Consider the following 20,473-nt stretch of genomic DNA (forward strand, 5'->3'; position numbering starts at 1 on the left):
TTTGGAATAGCAAAAAAAGCTACCTTCAGCAATGCCAGCATCCCAAATGGGTGCCAGATTATGTCCTACCTGCCCTACTTTCTGTCCAGCTCCCTGCTAATGGCCTGGGAAAAGTAGGAAGAGAAAGTCCAAGTTCTTGGGCCCCTGCCACCCATGTGGGAGACCTGTATGAAGCTCCTTACTCCTGGCTTTGGCCTAGCTCAGCTCTGGGCTTTGGGGCTTTGGGAGTAAACCAGTGGATGTAACATCTCTGTCTTTTTGTCTCTCTGCTCTCTTTTTGTCTCTCTGACTTTCAAACAAAATAAATAAATCTTAGAATAAAGAATAGGGGCTGGCGCAGTGGCACAGTAGGTTAATTGGCAGTAGGTTAATCCTCCATCTGCGGCATCGGCATCCCATATGGGTGCTGGTTCTACTCCCAGCTGCTCCTCTTCCAATCTAGCTCTCTGCTATGGCCTGGGAAAGCAGTTGGAGGATGGCCTGAGTCCTTGGGCCCCTGCACCTGTGTGGGAGACTGGAGGACGCTCCTGGCTCATGGCTTCAGATCGGCGCAGCTCTGGCCATTGTGGCCATTTGGGGAGTGAACCAACGGATGGAAGACATTTCTCTCTGTCTCTCCCTCTCACTGACTGTAACTCTATCTCGCAAATAAATAAATAAATAAATAAATAAAATATTAAACACTAAAGATTTTTTAAAAAATAAAATAAAGAATAGATTACAAAGGGAGGGGGGAAAGGAAGGAAGAGGATACCATCAATCAAAGGCAACTTAAAAGACACATGAATTAATTTTAAGAGTTGGATCATATTTGGATTCTGATTTGAAGAAACACTAACAGTTAAAAAGAATGTATGAGCTACTTGGGAACTTTCATCACTGACTTCGTATTTTATTATATTAAGGAATTGTTAATATTTTAGATGGAAATGTGGTTTTATTTTTATAGTGGTTCTTCTCTTTTAGAGATACATACTGAATTATATAGGAAATAACAGAACCAGGATTTGTTTCAGTAGAGTTCCTTGGCAGGGATTTGGATACATCAAGATGGCCATGAGTTGGTAATTATTCTCTTTGGTTAATAAATACATGCGGATGTATTATACTGGTCTTTTTACTAGAGAACATGTAAATGTTTGAAATTTTTTATAAGTTAAAAACAAACCAAAAACCACTTCAGCACTTTGCAGTTTCCTGGAGAGGGAAGGCACTGCTGGAGTGACCCACCTGAGTGAGGAGCTGCGTCCTGCTAGGCTTGTCTACAGATTAGCATCCCCCTGATCTAACCTGCTCCCAACATTTTCCTCTCTGCCTTTGTTTATCAACATCACACTAATGTTGGGAACCTAAGATTCCCAAGGGAAGAGTGAAATTGTTATGGTGGTTTCATCTTGTGTCCTGTTGTCCAGAGACCACGTCTGGCCCACCCATACCATAAAAAGGTGAAAACCTCAAAGACAATTCAAAGGACATTTCTAAAAATTTTTTTTCAAAGGAATGTTTTACCATTAAATTCATGAAAAATAAAGACTATGTTACAAAAGTGTTTATAGCCCTTTGAATATGCCAAATGGAATCATTCTGAGAGCACAGCGAGCTCAGTGGGGTACTTGTTTTATGTTCACAGCCTCTTAGCAATTCGGGAGCATTAAAGCTATCTAAAGCAATACCCAAGTTTTCAAACTTTTCTCTACTCCCCATGGAAACTCAGTGTATTCTTACTCATAGTTTTGTAACTTGAAAAAATTACCGTCTTTATTTTCAGTAAATCAAAAGCTATGCTCCTGTAACTCTTCTCAAAACTTCTCTAATCCTGCAATAAATGATTTTCCATTTTGCCACAAAAGACACCTAGATGTTTACTGTTACATTTGCACTCTTCAGTCAAGAATTTCAGATCCCATTGAGACAGGTGGAGGAACAGAAAGTACCTATTTGGGGACAATCACAGAAATTGCAGTATCTCATACAAGCCTTGATAAACCAGAGGAGGGAATTCCCATCTTACAGATGAAGAAACCAAGGCATGAAGCCTGGGTCATCTTACCATGTCTCTGGCAGGTGTATTTGAGGGGACTTCAAAATTTTCATGTAAAAAGGGAATTAAAAGCTACATTTCTTTTTGTGTAGAAAGTTTTTGAGGGGCTGGTGCTGTGCCGCAGCGGGTTAAAGCCCAGGCTGCAGCACTGGCATCCTAAATGGGCACTGATTTGAGTCCCGGCCACTAAACTTCTGATCCAGCTCCCCACTAATGTACCTAGGAAAGCAGCAGAGGATGGCCCAAGTACTTGGGCCCCTGCACCCACTTGGGAGACCCAGAAGAAGCTCCTGGCTTCAGATCAGTTCAGCCCCAGCCTTTGCGGCCATTTGGGGAGTAAGGCTTCTCTCTCACTCTCTGTCTCTACCTCTCTGTGTAACTCTGTCTTTCAAATAAATCAATCTTTAAAAAAATTAAAAAGTTTTTGCTACCCACACACTCTTGTATTATGCATTTCCCATGAAGTTTTGGAAGATCTCTCATTTGTTCTAAGCCATGCTGCCCCTTTCAGCTGTATGCTGAGCCGGCTCTGACTTATGTTGAGTGCAAGTGCCTCAAGTTAGACAGTGAGGACTACTCATAGAACTTGCATTTCTTTGAAGAGATGGCACGATACAGGTCTCATGGTGAACTAGCTAGCATTGCTAGGTAATTGGCTGCTTTTAAAGGCTACTGGTGATTCCCGACAAAACATGGTTGAGTTTTGGTCATTTCCAAGTCTTCAATGCCCCCTGACAGCCAGAAAAATGCAGTTCACATTATAATACATGAATGATTGAGTGACTGTAGCTCATATTTGCATCCATCTGTTCCCACAGTGTTTTGATGAACAATTATCCAGCCTCTTCTGTCCAGTTGATTTTGTCATACAACTTGGATATATTTATGAAGGATCTAATTATTACAGATTCACCCAAATAGTTAAATGCATTTAAAGATCTGTGTCTTATTTAGTAATCCCAAATTCACAGGCAATAATCAAGGATGTGCTGATCTGAAGCCCCAGGATTACTGCCTATTCTGCACCTTCAAAGACACCCTATACATTCCTACCGGTGCCCTCTGGGCTCAAAGTTATTTTTCTTTTCTTTCTTTCTTTTTTTTTTTTTTTAAGATTTATTCATTTATTTATTTGAAAGGCAGATTTACAGAAAGGCAGATGCAGAGAGAGAGGTCTTCCATCTGCTGGTTTACTCCCCAGATGGCCGCAACGGCCCGGGCCAATCCAGAGCCAGGAGCCAGGAGCTTCTGCTGGGTCACCCACGTGGATACAGGGGCACAAAGACTTGTGCTATCTTCTGCTTCTTTCCCTGGCTGTAGCAGGGAGCTGGAGTGGAAGTAGAGCAGCTGGGAGTTGAACTGGCGCCTGTATGAGATGCTGGCACTGCAGGCAACGGCTTTACCCACTACACCACAGCACTGGCCCCTCAAAGTTCTATTTCAAGTGGCAGGTGATATTTCACATCCAGCCACCACAGACACTATAGGTTTGAAGTTTTTTTTTCTTGAGATACAGTATCTACAATTTCAGTATCTGTCACTGGTAGATGTATTGTTACTTAGGTTTTGTATAAGAAAAACAAAGCCATATTTTAATTTAGATATCTTATATACACAATCAGACTTCTACTTCTTCCCTTAAAAGTAATCAAAAAATCATGAATTCGTTCTTGAACAGCAGACACTGAAAGATTCATCTATAGCAATATTTTAAGTAAATATTTGAGCAAAGCAGTACTAACAATAACCTCTTCCGTCTTTTGAGGGCCGTGTTCGTACCAGGGCTTGCCAGGCTATTTATGTCCTTTTCTGATAAGCCCCACAACCACTGAGGGCAGCACTGGAGGGAACTGGGGCTCCGAGTGGTCATTCAGTTGGTGGGTGTTGGGGAGGGAGTCTGTCTCAGCTTTCCTGGAGTCCAGAGCCTGTGTCTTCTCTTCTTGCCTGTGGTCCCTGGCTGTGTGCTTCCTTCTTAGACTAATCCGTTTTTATGTCTCTCTGGTTAATGTACTTTATCTCTAATTGTCCGGTCTTTTTCATAACTGTTAGGGTTCACCTTTCTCCAACTTCCTAGTATCTATCTGCTACTTCTGGCTTCTCCTGGAGCTTAGATGGAAGGTGTGAAACCTACCACTGAGAGTACTGCATACCCCTTTCTAGTCCCAAACCCTAAGCTTCTCTTGACCCAGAGGAGCTCAGTGAGCTTCTATATGGCTTAAAGTGAAAAAGTGTCACTATGTTCCTAACTCGGTATATATGAAATACATGAAGCCTGTATAACTTAAATTTTTTAAACAATGAAAAAAAGAGAATAGAATTAAATAGGCATGCCAGGCATGCATGCCAAGTAATTAGCTTTCTATTAAAGAATAATAAACGTACAGAAAGGTGGGAAAAAAGCTCAGGGGAGAGCATCGCACAGCATTCAGTGCAGTGTGCTTGCCTCTGTCAGGGTGAGCATTTGCTTTACTTTCCATAAGAAATTATAAAATCCTTATAAGCCATTTGTTATCCCTATTTTACACTAAACAGGTTAATTACAGTTTTTATGATCCCTATTTATTTCCAGCAGTTCTAAATAATAGGCTTAAGAAATAAATGGTGTTTATGTTTAAATGGATATTTTCTTTTTAAAAGACTTGCATGTCTCAAATATGATACTTTTCAAGGAATATGTAAGTAGAAAATCACCAAAGAAAAGATGCACTTGGTTATAATTTGATCCCTTTCCTGCTAGTCCTTAGCTGTTATTGGATTATCCCAGGTCATAATCTCTGTTTCTTTACTGAACTGGTTAGACTGTGGCATAACTTAACTTGCAGACAGACAGTCCTTTCTGAGGTTTCAGGCCAGTTTTTCATCTGTCCTAGTGGCTCTTCTCGTCTGCCAGAAGCTTTTTCCTCTAATCAAAGAATTGTTTTCTGTTTACAGGTATAGCTTTAATTTGCCATCCTAACTTTTCTTCCTTCTTCTTAAACTAATCTGAAAGAAGGAATTTACTTTCTTCTTAGCAAAGTAGAGTGCCTGCATCATTTCAACTCCTAAATCTGGCTTAAAATTATAATATTATGAATTTCTACTAAAATACGGTTACCATAGTAATTATCTGTTGCCATAATTAGATGGACAGGAGCTTTTATGAAGGAATAAAATACTAGGCTCAGAGCAGAGACTTGGTTTGCAAACCTTGCCCTGTTATTACCTTGTAGTCATGAATAAAATTTATTTAACTCCTCTGAACTTCAATTCTTCATTTATAAGTTGGAGACAATTAGATACTTAATTCAAGTGGATTTGGCAAGGATTTAGTGAGATGAGACCATGCCTGGCACCTAATTTCTTTGCTGCATAAGAAAATTTATTTACATTTACTAAAGAGTTTATGCAATTAAAAATGAAACGCTATTTAAAAAAAAGCTAAACACGCCATGATAGATAAAGGAAAAGGACACGAAGTCGCAATAAACCAAAAAGAGAAACAGCTATTAAATAAATACTTGGGAGAACGTTTAAATGCATAACAATAAAATTTAGACAAAAGTGCCAAGGTATCTTTTTTTTTAAATTGAATTAGCAGTAATAAGAAAAATTAGTCCCAGTGCTGGCATTATCATTTCATATAGCTTATTGAAAAAAACTGTGTACCAAATTATAATATTCATATTTTTCAATCTATCAATCACTTTTGTGTGACTTGATCCTGAGGGAATATTAAAAAATGTGAAAAAAATCTATAAACATGACATAATGATTTTTGTAATACGTATGATCTAATAACCTGGGAATAATTTAAGCCTGTAATGGATTAAATTATAATGGACTATTTTTTCAGCTATTAAAATAAAAATGAGCAACAGTAAAAATGTAAAAATACTTACAAAATGTGCACAAAGGTATTCAGAACAAAAAATATGGATGTTAAAACATGAGTAGACCTAAATGATAATTATGTTAGGGTATTATAGCATTTTTTTCCTCTCTTTCCTATTTCCCTAATCTTTTGTAAGGTGATATTGCTGTTGAGATTAAAACTAGAATTTTAGCTGAAATGTATTCAGTTTGATAAAAATACTGATTTCTTGCTCTATGCGTGGAAAATCCACTGTGGCATTTTCAGTTCTAAAAAATGCCAAATCTTTCATCAGTGTTTACTCCAGGGCAAGAAGAAAACGGACAGGTGTTGTTAGGGGACTAGAGTAAGTACTTCATACACAGCCTAAGATTTAAGGGGCTGTTATGTGAAACCTAAGCGTTTAAAGCCTGACTATCAGCCCAACCTGGGTGAGTATAATGATATTCTGTCTCATTGTAACCATCTGCTTCAAGACGTTTTCCAAAAGTTAACTGACAGGCTTACTCAGGCCCTTCCACTGAGGAAAATGGGATCTCGCTGATATATTGAGCAGAACGTCAGTGTAAGACTTAAGCGTGCATTTCAAGGCCACATCTAGAGGGAGCGGGACTGAAGTAAGCTAGACAGGATCATCTGTCAAGTATTATGGCCTTGTGTTCAGTTGAAATTTTTATTGAGATAATTCTGTAGATTCACATGTAGTTATGAGGAAGAATATAGAAAGATCCCTGTATACTTTGCCCAGTTTCTCCTCATGATAACATTTTATGAAGCTAGAGAAGAATTCACTACAAGGATAATGACCTGGATAGATTTGTACTCATTTGTGTGTGTGTGTATTTCCATACAGTTTCAGTATGTTCTCTATTGCCCTACCCTCCACAGTCAAGATCCTGAACAGTTCCATAAACACAAGGATAGCTTCTGTTACCCTATTTATAATTACACCCTCTTTCACTCTTTCCCCTTCCCTACACCCTTAAACCCTGGCACTCACTGCCCTGCCCTCTATTTGTAAAATTCTTTCATTTCAAAAATGTTATATAAATTGAATTATATAGTTTATAACCTTTTGAGATTGGTTCCTTTAACTCAGCCTGATTCCCTGGAGATTCTTCCAATTTCTGTATGTCAGTTATTTGCTACTTTTTACTGCTTAGTGGTAACTCGTGATTTGGAAGTAACACCGTGTGTGTTTAACCTTTCACCTGAGCTGATTCCAGTGTTTTGCTATTAAAATAATGCTGCTATGAATGTTCATGTATAAGTTGTGTGAATAAAAGTTTCTGTTTCTCTAGGACAAATTCCAAGACTGGGATTGCTGGGTCATATGATAATTGCATACTTAGTTGTAAAAGAAACAGCCAAACTGTGTTTCCAGGATGGCTGTAGCATTTTACATTCACTCCAGCCATAGGTAGAAGATTCAGTTTCTTTGGCAGCTTTTGGCATTGTTATCACAGTTATTTTGAAGTAAAATCTTTGACAGTTTTCTTTCCCTGAACTAACAAAATCCCTTTTCTAAAGAGTTCTATGGAATGATTTAGAGAGCGAAATCACATGAAGGCATCATCAGAAGCTGTCTCCTCTGCAACCCAGCCCCCCCAAAATATTCATTCACTTAACACTTAAGAGATTGACTTTATATAGTAAGTCATTTTGCCCCTTTACACTCTAAATAACTCAGAAAAGGGACTTGGCTCTCCTTTTGGTGATATTAGCTCCAGCCTCCTTAAGTATTTATCAAGAAATGGAACTGGATAGAATGTTTCTTTTGTTTGACAGTTTTATATAGGAAAAATATTTTTAAGTACTTTTTAAATTTTTTATTGGAAGGGCAGAATGACAGAGACACAGAGATCTTCCATCTACTGGTTTTCTCCCCACATGCCTGCAATAACTGGGGCTGGGCCAGGCTGAAACCAGGAGCCTGGAATTCCGTTTGGGTCTTCCATGTGGGTGGCAGGGACTCATCCATTTGAGTCATCAGCTGCTGCCTCCTAGGGTGACATTAACAGGAAGCTGGATCCAGAACCAGAGTGGAGACTTGGACCCAGGCACTCCTGGATCAAAAGCAGCAATTTAACCACTGCACCAAATGCTCACCCCCAGAAACATATTTCCCAAAGGCTTTTTGGACACCTTAATCAGTGTCTTTAGTTTGCTGAAGTAGGAAGACCTGTGTTTGAGCCCTTTTCTAATTTGTTGTGTCAGTTTAAATAAGTCGGTTACTTTCTTCCAGACGATTTGCTCAGCTATGAAATGATTAGAAGAGATCAGTAACTGTTAAACTTAGCAAGCATCAGAATCAACTGAAAAGCCTACTAAAACACATCTTGATGGCTCCACCCGTAGAGTTTTTGATTCAGTAGGCTCATCTGTAAGGTGACACAAGAATTTGCCTTTCTAATAATTTCCTAGGTGATGTCAATGATGCTGGTCCAGAGACATCCCTTTAAGAACTACTGAAGAGCTCCCTGGGCCAGTTAATGTCACTCCATACCCAACCCTCATGTTTTTCCCACTGGTAAAATAAGTGGGGAAAAAGTAGGAAAAATATGTAGCTTAAATGACTTTGATCTATAATGAAATATAACACAGCCATTAAAAATATCATAAAAGAATATTACCATCATGTGAAAATTACCACAATATATTATTGGGTTAAAAAAGGAAGTATATACAACAAAACAGCACATATAGAAAGGACCAGGTATACATAAAAAATGTAGAAAGATATACCCAAAATGTTGCTAATTGTTATCCCTGAGTAATGGTGGTATAAAAATTGTATTTTCCTATTTTGCCCTTTTTTATATTCTCTTAAGTGTTCATATAATCACACATCGTTATTAAAGCTGAAATTTTGGTAGGTGATATAAGTCTTGCTTTCTCTAACTTTAACAGTTGAGGTAAAGAACTTGTGAAACAGTAAACAACCAACAGAAGTAAGGCTGCTTGAGTGTGACATAAGATTGTCCAAGACAATTTTCAAAGACAGATGTGACCTTTAGCCCCTTCCTTAGAAAGTGCGGGAGATCATCCTATGTGCCAATCATCCTATGTGGCAGAATTTTGCTCTCATGCATTCCTGGCTTTGGGGGTCACTCATTACATCGCATTACTGCCCACATGGTGTTCTCAAGGCATTGACCCACTCTTCACTTGATAGGCTCACAGCTGCAACCTCACAAGCCATTCCCTCCTCCATCCTTGTAATGAGTCAGACAATATTTTTTCTGTATGAAGCAAGTTTTTCTCTTGGTTGAATTTCTATTAGAAGAACTAATATTCTGATCAAAATAGGAATTTAAATGTTATCACTGAAAAAAATATGTTGAAATGGCAGAAACCAGTCATCTTCCATTGAAAGCTGTTTTGCCTGGCAAAGTTTTAAAAGGACCTGTTTCTGAATTCGTGGCCCTCTTTGCTTTGTCTCCTGATCTGTCTGTCTGTCTCTCTCTCTGTTTCTTTCTCTTTCACTCTCTCTCTTACACTCTCCTCCCTCTTCTCCTTCTTGCCCCTATCTTCTGGTCTGTCAGGTTTCCCCCAATAAACTCTTTCCCTTTAAAAAAAAAAAAGCTATTTTGTTCCCCAGTATGTGGGTTGGTGTCCTCTCCAGGGATTTCTAATTGTACTGATGCCCTAAGTATATCATCATCTTCAACACCTGTGCTCTCAACCAGAATAAAGAGAAAAATGGGGCTCCCTGTAAGTAAGGTGTATTAAACAGTTCTGCTGAAGACACCTCTCCACCAAACAACAGAAAATATTATAATTGGTACTGTAGAAAAACACTCCCTCATTTTTGGGCTGTGGTAGCTCAATTTCAGAATAAAATTGCCCAATACAGCAGCACAGTGATGACTGTCAAAACAGTCTTGAGTCCTGAGCTGCAGTGGTACTGTTGTTCTCTCCTGCAGATATTCCATTGAAATGAAAAATTGGATTTATAAGCCATAGTGGATTTATTGAGATAAATGTCTTAACTGTTTGTCAGTAGTTCATGTATATAGACATCCACCCACATTCATATCATTGAATTATTTCCTTATAAATATGTTTTGTGCTTGAGGCAATATATTTTCTTGTTAATACCAAAGAACTGTTAGCATGTAAATGTTTGTCCCATGGGCTTGCTATCATGAGCAAAGTTACTGGATCAGCATTATCCTTGTGTAACCAGGAGCAACGGAACTCCTTGTTCATTACATTGTTACAGTAGCACCATCCCATGCCAAAACACTTTTCACAATCTGCACATTCTCTAAGAAGTGATGAAAAGCTTATGTCTAAAACTTGCTTTGGTTAAGACTAGGACCAAGACTCACTAATCGCTGCACTGATCCATTATTTTTAGTCCCATCCAGAAGTGGAGAGCACCAGTGGTCTCAGACCTCTACCTCCTGCTCCCACCTCTCTCTTATAGTATTTTGGTTTTTTGTTTTGTTTTACTTTTCTTTAAGAAGATAGACCTACCGTATGACACAGCCATCCCACTCTGGGAGTTTACCCAAATGTAAAGAAATCAGAAAATGAAAGGGTGACCTGTACACCCATGTTTACTGCAGTTCAATTAACAATAGCTGAGATATGGAATCAACCCATATATCCATCAACTGAAGACTGAATAAAGAAATTATGGAATCTATACACTATGGAATAGTATACAACAGTAAAAAAAAAAAGAAAGAAAGAAAGAAATCCTGTTGTTTGCAACAAAATGGAAGCAACTGGAAACCAAATACTTGGTGAAATAAACCAGGCCCAAAAAGACAAATGCCATATGTTCTCCCTGATCTGTGGTAACTAATAGAGTACCTAGAAGGTAATCTATAGAAATGAAATTGACACTTTGAGATGTAATGATTTTGAGCAGCTCTTGTGTTGACTGTTGAGGAACAATTTTTTTTTCATACTATTTGTTGAACTATTTATTTAGTGTAGTGTTAATGTTGTGATTACAAAGTTAACTGAAAATAGATCTTCGTAAAAATAGGAATGGGAATAGGAGAAGGAGGAGGAAGAAGTAAGAGAGTATGGGCAGGTAGGAGGGTAGGGTGGGAAGAATCATATGCTCCTAAATTTCTGTATAGAAAATACATGAAGCTTGTATTCCTTAAATAAAATAAAGAAAGAGAATATATTCTATCCATCTTCCTTTTTTCTTGCCAATTAGATGGATTATTTTTGAAGGGGGGAAGTTAAAGGGCATTTAATTTAGTGACATTAAAAACCATAACTCCAGGCAGTACAAAGTATACTGCTGAACCCAGTTTACAGAGAACTGATGTTACTATACAATATTGAAGCAATGGACACTTGTTTTTTGGCAAAGTAACCGACCATCTATGAACCAATCTGTATTAAAAATTTCTGTAAAAACAGAAAAAAATTTAGATGATGGATCAAGAAAACAAACTGCCATAGATTGATGCACTATATGTAACATAATCAAATGTCTCTTTTGAGTTTTCAAGTTGTTTTAAAAAAAATGGTCTTTGTCCAGAAACACAAAAATTAAATTAAATGTGTTTGAAAGAAATAGAGAGCTTCTGTCTGCTAGTCTGCTTCTCAAAAGTCCCTGATGCCCAGAGCTGGGCCAGGCTGAAGTTGTAAATGAAGAACTCAATCCATTTCTTCCATGTGGGTCCCAGGGAACTCAGTCACTTGAGCCGTCACTGCTGTCTACCAAGGACTCCAGTGCTTGAGCCATCGCTGCTACCTCCCAGCATGTGCATTGGCAGGAAGGTGAAACTGGGAGTAGAGCCAATGCTAGTACCCAGGCACTCTAACATGAGATATGGGCATCCCAACAAGTGGTTGGGCTGCTAGGCCAAACACTTGCTTCTCTTACAGTACTTCTCATACTGGAAGTGTCACTCCTGGCTTTTGACCCTGATGTCTGTTAAAAACGTAGCTGTGCTTAGCTTAACTATTTCCTAGAAAAATCAATATTACCTGTAAATTATCATAAAACTACCCATAACTTAAAGAAAAATGCAAGGTGAGGGTTTACATTAATTTATAGACATCCAGCTTACTTTCTTTCTTATGCCTTTTTAAAGTTCTTATAGAATTTGTGCAGAAAATCTGGGGTTGGAAGGTTGCACTAATGTTCCCTTAGTCTAGTGCTTTTCTGTCCCTAACTAAGTATACACTTAATTTTTGCCAATTTAGACAGATTCTTCTTCCTCATTGCATTGCTTCTTCCATGTCTGGTCTTTCATTGTGTCCTTCCTGTTTACCAGTGATTCGTTTTAACAAGCCAGCATCCTTTACTGGGAGCAGATGTGTGCCAAACTCTGTCATACCAGGTTTTGTTGCCTCTCTGCCTGCATAGTGTCTGTAATTAATTGTTATCTGTTCCATGATACAACTCCAGAAGTAACTCTTGTGTTCATAATCCAAAAATAATCCTTTTCCTCCCAGAAAGTGGTAGGTATCCATCTTTAACATATTCCACCTTTTAAGAATCAGATAAGTTAGCTGCCTCCCCATACCCATGTTGCCACCACAAAGAAGTCCTATCTTCTCAGTGAGAACCAGTGGCACCTAAGAGGTGCTTAATGATTGAATGCAATGGAGGAATGAAGCCGGCCTGGCAGCCCAGTGTCCAACACAAAACGTTGATCTAGGAGTCCTCACGTGGGCCTGAGCAGTGTTGAATTACTCAACAGGCAGAAAGTACTCCATCCCACTGTTATTTTAAGACATCAAGTGTATATGATAAGTGCTAGAAAAGGTGAGGGCTTTTTATTATCTTTTTTAAAGATTTATTTATTTTACTTGAAAGTCACAGTTATACAGAAAGAGGAGAGGCAGAGAGACGCAGAGAGACAGAGAGAGACGTCTTCCATCAGCTGGTTTACTCCCCAGGTGGCCGCAATGGCCGGAGCTGTGCTGATCCCGAAGCCAGGAGAGCTTCTTCTGGATCTCCCACGTGGGTGCAGGGGACCAAGGACTTGGGCCATCCTCTACTGCTTTCCCAGGCCATAGCAGAGAGCTGGATTGGAAGTGGAGCAGCCGGGTATTGAATCGATGCCTATATGGGATGCTGGCGCCACAGGCGGCGGTTTTACCTGCTACGCCACAGTGCCGGTCCCACTATTTATTTCTTTATGGACTTTTATATTGTATGCATTATTTTAAATTTAAATTTAAATGTTTGAATGAAGTTTGGATCCTAGAAATCAGATTTTATGAAATATTTTATTATATCAGGTATAAAGTGTACTCGCGCCTTTTCCAAGTTATAAAGGCAGTCAACAGAACAACTTTGAACATGAGGTGCATCTAGACAAAAAAAAATCTTTAAAGTATAATTTCAGTTTTTGTTTTTTTTTTAAGTTAGCAGTGCCCTTTAAAAGGAACATTCATGTGTGGCTGTGCTATTTATTGTAAAGAATCCTTTCTAAGGTCTACAATTTATGAAACTCACATTTTCCAGTATTTTACTGTTTTATCTGTCTTACACATCCCAAAGCACTTATGTAGCTTTTTTGAAAAAAAAAAAAATGCTAATTTTATCTTGTGCAGCCTGCCTTGACAGCATATCTTCATTGATTGAAATTCCAAGTCTCTGTTGAGGATTAAGAAGTTAAAAATATAACTTTGTTAACTAAGAGAAAATCACATTAGAAAGTGTTTAGCGTGGGAGTTGGTGCTGTGGTTTAGCGGGTTAAGCTGCCACCTGTGGTGTTGGCATCCCATATGGGCGCTGGTTCGAGTCCCAGCTGCTCCACTTCCGATCCAGCTCTCTGCTATGGCCTGGGAGGGCAGTGGAATATGGCCGGAGTCCTTGGGCCCCTGCACCTATGTGGGAGACCTGGAGGAGGCTCCTGACTCCTGGCTTTGGATTGGCACAGCTCCGGGCATTGTGGCCAATTGGGAAGAGAACCAGCAGATGAACGACCTCTCCCTCCCTCCCTCCCTCTCTCTCTCTCCCTCTCTCTCTCTCTCTGCCTCTCCTTCTCTTTCTGTGTAACTCTGACTTGCAAATAAATAAATAAATAAATCTTTAAAAGCAAAAGAAAATGTTTAGCATGTTACATGAATGTCCTAAAGCATTATCAACTTCACGTTTGGTCAGTAATTACATGTCTGCCCCTGTACGCAGTGCTTTAAGAAGATTGTTTTTAGATGCTGGCTTAACGTGTAGCCATTATTTTCAGCCATCTTAACACCTTCTCTCCCTTTCCATTCCCAAGTGTCCATATTTAGATGCACAGAACTTGAAGAGTCAAATCTTACAGTAAAATTTACTGTATCTAAGATACAGAGAAAGAGGAAGAGGAGGAAGAAGTGGATGAAGAAAGAGAAAGAGAGAGCGAGAGCATTCCCATCCACTAGTTCACTCCCCAAAATCCACCTCTGGCTGTTGTTAGACTAGACCCCAATCTGGGAGCCATGAGCTCAATCCAAGTCTCTCGTGTGGGTGGCAAGAACCCAATTACTTGAGCCATCACTGCTGCTTTCCAGCGCCTGCATTAGCAGGAAACTAGAGTTCAGGAGCTACAGCTGAGTATTGAAGGCAGGTACTCCCCTACAAGATGTGGGCATTTACCCACTAGACTAAATGCCCACCCCTTCATCGTTTTTAAATAATTTTTTATACTTAGTAACTATGTATTCCAGAATGTAACAACCAACAGAGCCTGAAGCTGCTGTTGTACTCATATACTCTGAAAAGCTTTAAAACTTTTACTTTAGGGAATAAAATAAGATGAAATACAGAGATTTTTCACAGTACAGTGGAACAAAATAAAATTATCTTCTCTTAAAATAAATGGCAGTTAGGGGAAATAATTTTTCCAGTCATGGATAAAAGCCAGGAAAAACAAAATCAGCCTTTGAAATATGTTAACTCACAGAGCTTTAAATTAAAAAAAAAAAAAAAAAAAAAAGGCAAACTAACATGCAGTATGTAGTACCTGTTTCCAAGGATGGTTGCTGCTGCTTACTACTAATTTCTGAAAAATGCAAAATCTGTTGTTAGGCTTATCTATAAAAACTAGAGGTGAGGAAAAGACATTAGGTCAAACCTTTGTTTTTCTTCCTTGGTAGGGGTCTCTGTGGTACATTAATTAGCTCGTCTTATGCTCTCCCTCGTGTGAGATTGTTCTTCCTTGTGGGTTCACACTCACCGGCTTGCTAAAGTAAGTGAATCTCGAGATATTGACAGTTCCAAAGATGGAAAGTCTCCAGGCTTCTGTAGTTTTCTCTTACTCATCTGTAAAGTTTGAGTGGAAAAAGCATGAGTCAGACATGCAAATGTCTCCTTAAACCCAGCAATGCCACTTACCAGCTTTGTAACCCGAGCAAGTCACTGAATTTCTGAGTTTGTATCTCTTTGATTGTAAAACAAAACTTTGATTGCTTGCTCCCCCTAAATCATGCAGCTGTGCCGAAGTAGGAAGGAGCCCAAATCAGCTGAAGGTATGATGAAGAGTTTACAAGTTTCAAGGAAGTCCTGGTATTCCCATTTCGCAGATGTGGAAGGCTTAGAAGACACTAACAAGCTTGTTCAAGGCCCCACAGCTAGTAAATGAGAGATTGGCCCCCAAAATTATGTCCATAATTACACTGTTTCTCACTGTTGGCATTATTGACTTTGGGGGTTGATAATGCTTTTGTATGGAAGCTGTCCTGTACATTTTTTTTTTTTTAACTTTTATTTAATGCATATAAATTTCCAAAGTACGACTTATGGATTACAATGGCTTTCCCCCCATACCGTCCCTCCCACCCACAACCCTCCCCTTTCCCACTCCCTCTCCCCTTCCATTCACATCAAGATTCATTTTCGATTATCTTAATATACAGAAGATCAGCTTAGTGTACATTAAGTATGGATTTCAACAGTTTGCTCCCACACAGAAACATAAAGTGAAAAATAATAGATGATTTTTTTAAATGATGATGAAATCAGAGCAGACCTATTGTCATGTTTAATCCCAGTGAGAGTCAAGTTGGGAATTGATAATTTCTTTCTTTCTTTTTTTTTTTTTTTTTTTTTTTTTTACAGAGGATCAGTTTAGTATGCATTAAGTAAGGATTTCAACAGTTTGCACCCCCATAGAAACACAAAGTGAAATATATTGTTTGAGTACTCATTATAGCATTAAATCTCAATGTACAGCACATCAAGGACAGAGATCCTACATGAGGAGTAAGTGCACAGTGACTCCTGTTGTTGACTTTACCAATTGACACTCCTGTCTATGGCATCAGTAATCTCCCTATGCTCCAGTCATGAGTGTCCTGTACATTTTAGCGTATTGAGAAGCATCTCTGCTTCTGCCTACTTGATGCCAGGAGCCAGCCCTGCCTCCCGGTTGTTGACAATCAAGAATGTCTCCAGATGGGGCTGGCATTGTAGTGCAGTGGGTTAAGATGCCACGTGTGATATTGGTGTCCCATGTCAGAGTGCCACTGGTTCAGGTCCTAGCTGCTCTGCTTCTGATCCAACTCCCTGCTATTGCTCCTTGGGCCCCTGCCACCTATGTAAAGAGGTCAGGATGGAGTTCTGGCTCCTGGCTCTTGGCTCTTGGCTCCAGCCTGGCTTAGTCCAAGCCACTGTAGCCATTTGGGGAGTGAACCAATGGATAGAAAATCTGTCTGTCTCTCTCTGTTGCTCTGCCTTTTGAATAAATACATACATATGTCTTTTTAAAAAAATCTCTTCAGGGACTGCCAAATTTCCCCTGTTGGCAAAATCACCTCCAGTTGAAACACTGTTCTCTTTTGCCTCCAGAACTAAAGTACTTACCCATTTTCATGACACTTAAGCAGTACTTTTGATGCCCTGAGCAGTTTCAGGTTGGAATACTCCATGGCATAACAATCTTCAGCATTAAAAAAAAAAGAGAGAGAGATAACTGATTTTTATCCATCACCTTCCTATTTCTGGATATGAGCATTCACATTGTCTTCATTATAAGGCAATGCACTTGCTGTCCCTGTAACTTCTTCATATAGAAGCACAACATCATCTCCCACAGTGATCCCTGAAGGCAGAATCCATGTCCTCTGCTCTCCCTTCCGCTGTGGTTTTATAATTATTCCCTGGCGGCCACGGTGGGCTTTCTTCAACAAGCCCTTGAGTCCCTAAAATCTATCAGAGATTCTGTCTGAGAGGGAGCAGGGAAGAAACACCTAACATTTGGCTTTTCATAACCAGTTTCTCTTTTGATATTCACAATAAGCCATTGGGTCCATGTTCACATGTTATTTAGGAATCTAAGCTTTTTTCTTTACCTGCTCCTTCAACTTCGGTGTTCTCCTTTCAAAACTTGAGAAGGAAATTCGGCTGGAAGTTGATGCGGAAACTCAGCAGTTGCCTTTCTTACCAGCACTGTCTGAAGAGTAGCAGCCTTCTGGATTAACATAAAGCAGATGCTTTTTGCCCTGCATGAGTCTTTCTCCTTTGTCTTTAACAAGGATCATTAAATACATGCCTCCTTTGACTGCATTTGGGGCCTCAACCAACTTCGCTGATGCTCCTGACAGGTGTCCCGTATTTCTGCAAGACTGGGATGTTTCTAGTATTGTTGCTCACCCTTCCCCTCCCAGAAAAGTGCAGTACGAGTTTTCCGAGCTCCCCGCTCCCCCCCACTTCCCTTATTTGTCTCTATTCTTCATCTGGCAGTCTTCCTGATATTGGCACAATTACAAACTTACTGTCACATCTGAACCCCTTCTTTTTTAAAAAATTATTTTATCTATTTGAAAGTCAGACGTATGAGAGAAAGGGAGAGACACACAGAGAGATATCTTCCATCTGCTGATTCATTCCACATATGACCACAGTGACTAGGCCTAGACCAGGCTGAAGCCAGGAGTCAGGAGCCGAGAGCTTCTTCCTCTTCTCCTTTGTGGGTACAGGATCCCAAGCACTTGAGCCATCTTCCACTGCTTTCCCAGGCACATTAGGAGGGAACTGGATTGGAAATGGAGCAGCTGGGAGTCGAACGAGCACCCGTATGGGATGCTGGCATCACAGGCAGCAGCTTTACTTGCTGTGCCACCACGCTGGCCCCTGAACCCTGACTTTCTAAACATTTATGATTAACTTATTCTGTTTTTCTATTATCAGAACTGTTGGGAAATTAGATGCATTTAACCTGGGCTCCCATTAGTCTGAAAATATTTTGCACATAAACCTGTGTGGATTAAATTTTTTAAACACTAGGTTTTGGGATGAATTGTTCTTGACAAACACAATAAATATGATTAAATGCACTTTTAAAAGTATCTGCATAGGACAGGGCAGTTAGCCTGGTGGTTAAGCTGCCAGTTAGAATGCCCTCATTACACTTCAGATTTCCTGGGTGCAGTTCCAGGCTCCAGGTTCTGCTTCTCCTTTTCTGCTAATGCAGATCCTGGGAGGCAGCAGTGATGGCTCTGGTAATTCAGTTCCTACCACTTGTACGGGAGACCTGGATTGAGTCCCCAGCTCTTTCCTCTGGTTACCTGCCCTGGCTGTTGCAGGTATTTAGGGAGTTAACCAACAGATGGGAACACACACATTTCTCTCTCTCTCTCTCTCTCTCTCTCTCTCTCTCTTTCTCAAATCAATAAATAAAAAGTTAAAAAATAAAAAAGTGTCAGCCTGACCTGAGGAGAGTCTGATGTAATTACCCATAGTGTTGAGGACCTGGATTTGCCTAGGGATCTTCTAGACTCAGAATTCTGCTGATGGAATGTCAAAACAGTAGCTTGAACCAATGGGAAAGAAGACCGCATTATTTCTAGCAATATAACTTTAGTGTCAATTAAAATTGTATTTTTTTCTTCAAAGTGCATTTGAGTCATTTTAATTACTATATGGTTCCTTTTAAAAAGACTAATTGGCTCCAGCTATAAAATGCAATGTCTGGCTCCATTAAGAGTCGTTTTTCTTTTGAGATGAGTGTGCATCCCTATGGAACAGACTTAACTGATTCTGACTTGATGCGCATGCAACCGTTTCATCGTGTTATGTAAAAAAAGCATTGAGAGTTTTTCTTCCTTTTCTAGGTGGCCTTTTTGAAGATGTAGCTGTTGGAGCGGAGGCGTTCTTCTCTCAGCAGACAGCCGTCCAGCAACAGCATCCCGAAGGCCAGCAACCGGCACAGCAGGCATTGAAACCAGTGCTATAGAATGAGAGCATCGCCTTCAAGTTTTGAGTTTACTTGTTCGTGCATTTCTAAGAGAAGGGTTAACTGCACATCTTTGAAAGCCCAGAACTGTGAAGAAAGTCATAGTAGCAGGTTGTCAGCAGGTTGAGATAAGTATAGAAGTTACATCGCTACTTCCCACCGAGAGGAATATTCAAATATGTGCTGTGTCAGCACCACCTGGAATGATATTAGCTAATGGAGACCCATCTGTCCTGGGTAGAAGGCAGTGAAGAGCTTGCTGGCGGAAGTAAATGTTAACTGTTGTAAATCCTGGGAAATGAACTTTGAAAGATCTCCTCAGGTTTGTTTAAAACACAAATTATAAATTTTTTTTATGCCTTATTCACAGAAGACACTCAGTGGATGCTTGTGGAATGAGTGATTATCCAATTAAAGATTTTCCCATACACACAAACCTGCTCGTGTCTCTTTTGTTCTTTATTCCTTTCACCACATACTATTGCAAATGAATAGACATCTATCGCTTGTGTTAATCCTCCGTGTCAGGGCAGGTGGTGAGGGAATCACTGAATGAGAATAATGGAGCTAGAAGGAGTCTTGCAGAGCACAGCCTGGCTCCTCATTTTACAAAGAAGTGTTAAGACATGCCTAGAATCACACAGCTAGGATCAAAGCTGGAGCTGGAGCCAGGCAGATCCACCTCCTCTACCTGAGATCTGATCACGTCTCTCACATCTTCCTTTCCTGCCTTGCTCCACATTCAGGAGGACAGAATGGATTTGCAGCTATCCCTGCCGCTCCCCAAGTCTGTTGGCAACAATCCCAGCCTGTCAACCACTTAAAACCTCTTTCCTCAAAACAACCTGTGCTTCCTACCCCCTGGTTTCCCAACATCATTAAACAGGTATCAGTTGGCATTATGATTTGGTCAACCTGCCATGACTTCTTCTTCTTTGGAGTTCAACCAAAACTTTTGTCCCACCCAAAGGGTAGTGGCTAACATTCTAATTCTATAGCTGGTGGACAGATATAGGAATAGATCCCATCTGTTTGATCCTGTGGAGTCATTTTATTAAGCACAGTTTGAAACATTGAAGTTCTTAGTGATACGTCCAGAACTCACAGCCACTGAGAATTAGTTTGGCTTCACTTAAGTTACTAGGCTTCCAAACACCATGCTGACTCTTCATGCTTTAGAGCCGTTATCAGGCAGGGTTTCTCAACCTTGGCACTATTTGCATTGTGGCCAGAATAATTCGTTGCTGTGGGAGGCTGCATGTGCATTGATGAGCATTAGCAGCATCCCTGGCCTTTATAAACACCAGATACCAGTGGCGTACCCCCCCCCCCCATTCACATTTGTGATGAACGAAAATTTCTGCAGATACTGTTGTGATTGACAAAATTGATAATCACTGTTGTCAAAGGGGTGGCCTGAGAAACAAGATTTGGGCA

At 39.9% G+C, this 20,473-nt stretch overlaps 1 protein-coding gene across 6 annotated transcripts in view; it reads left to right on the plus strand.

Moving 5' to 3' along the window:
• UBE3D (ubiquitin protein ligase E3D) overlaps positions 1 to 19,472 on the plus strand; it is a 181,299-nt gene extending 161,827 nt beyond the window's left edge. For all 6 annotated transcript variants that reach the window (XR_007923233.2, XR_011388635.1, XM_070073839.1 and 3 more), the window contains one exon: positions 18,915 to 19,472. Coding sequence is in view for 4 of the 6 variants with exons in the window: in XM_070073839.1 (XP_069929940.1) it covers positions 18,915 to 18,935 (21 nt within the window). In the remaining 2 variants the exon portion in view is untranslated. The remainder of the gene's footprint in view (positions 1 to 18,914) is intronic.
• Positions 19,473 to 20,473: the final 1,001 nt, after the last annotated feature.

Source organism: Oryctolagus cuniculus, chromosome 5 (assembly GCF_964237555.1).
Source record: "Oryctolagus cuniculus chromosome 5, mOryCun1.1, whole genome shotgun sequence".
Taxonomy (NCBI): domain Eukaryota; kingdom Metazoa; phylum Chordata; class Mammalia; order Lagomorpha; family Leporidae; genus Oryctolagus; species Oryctolagus cuniculus.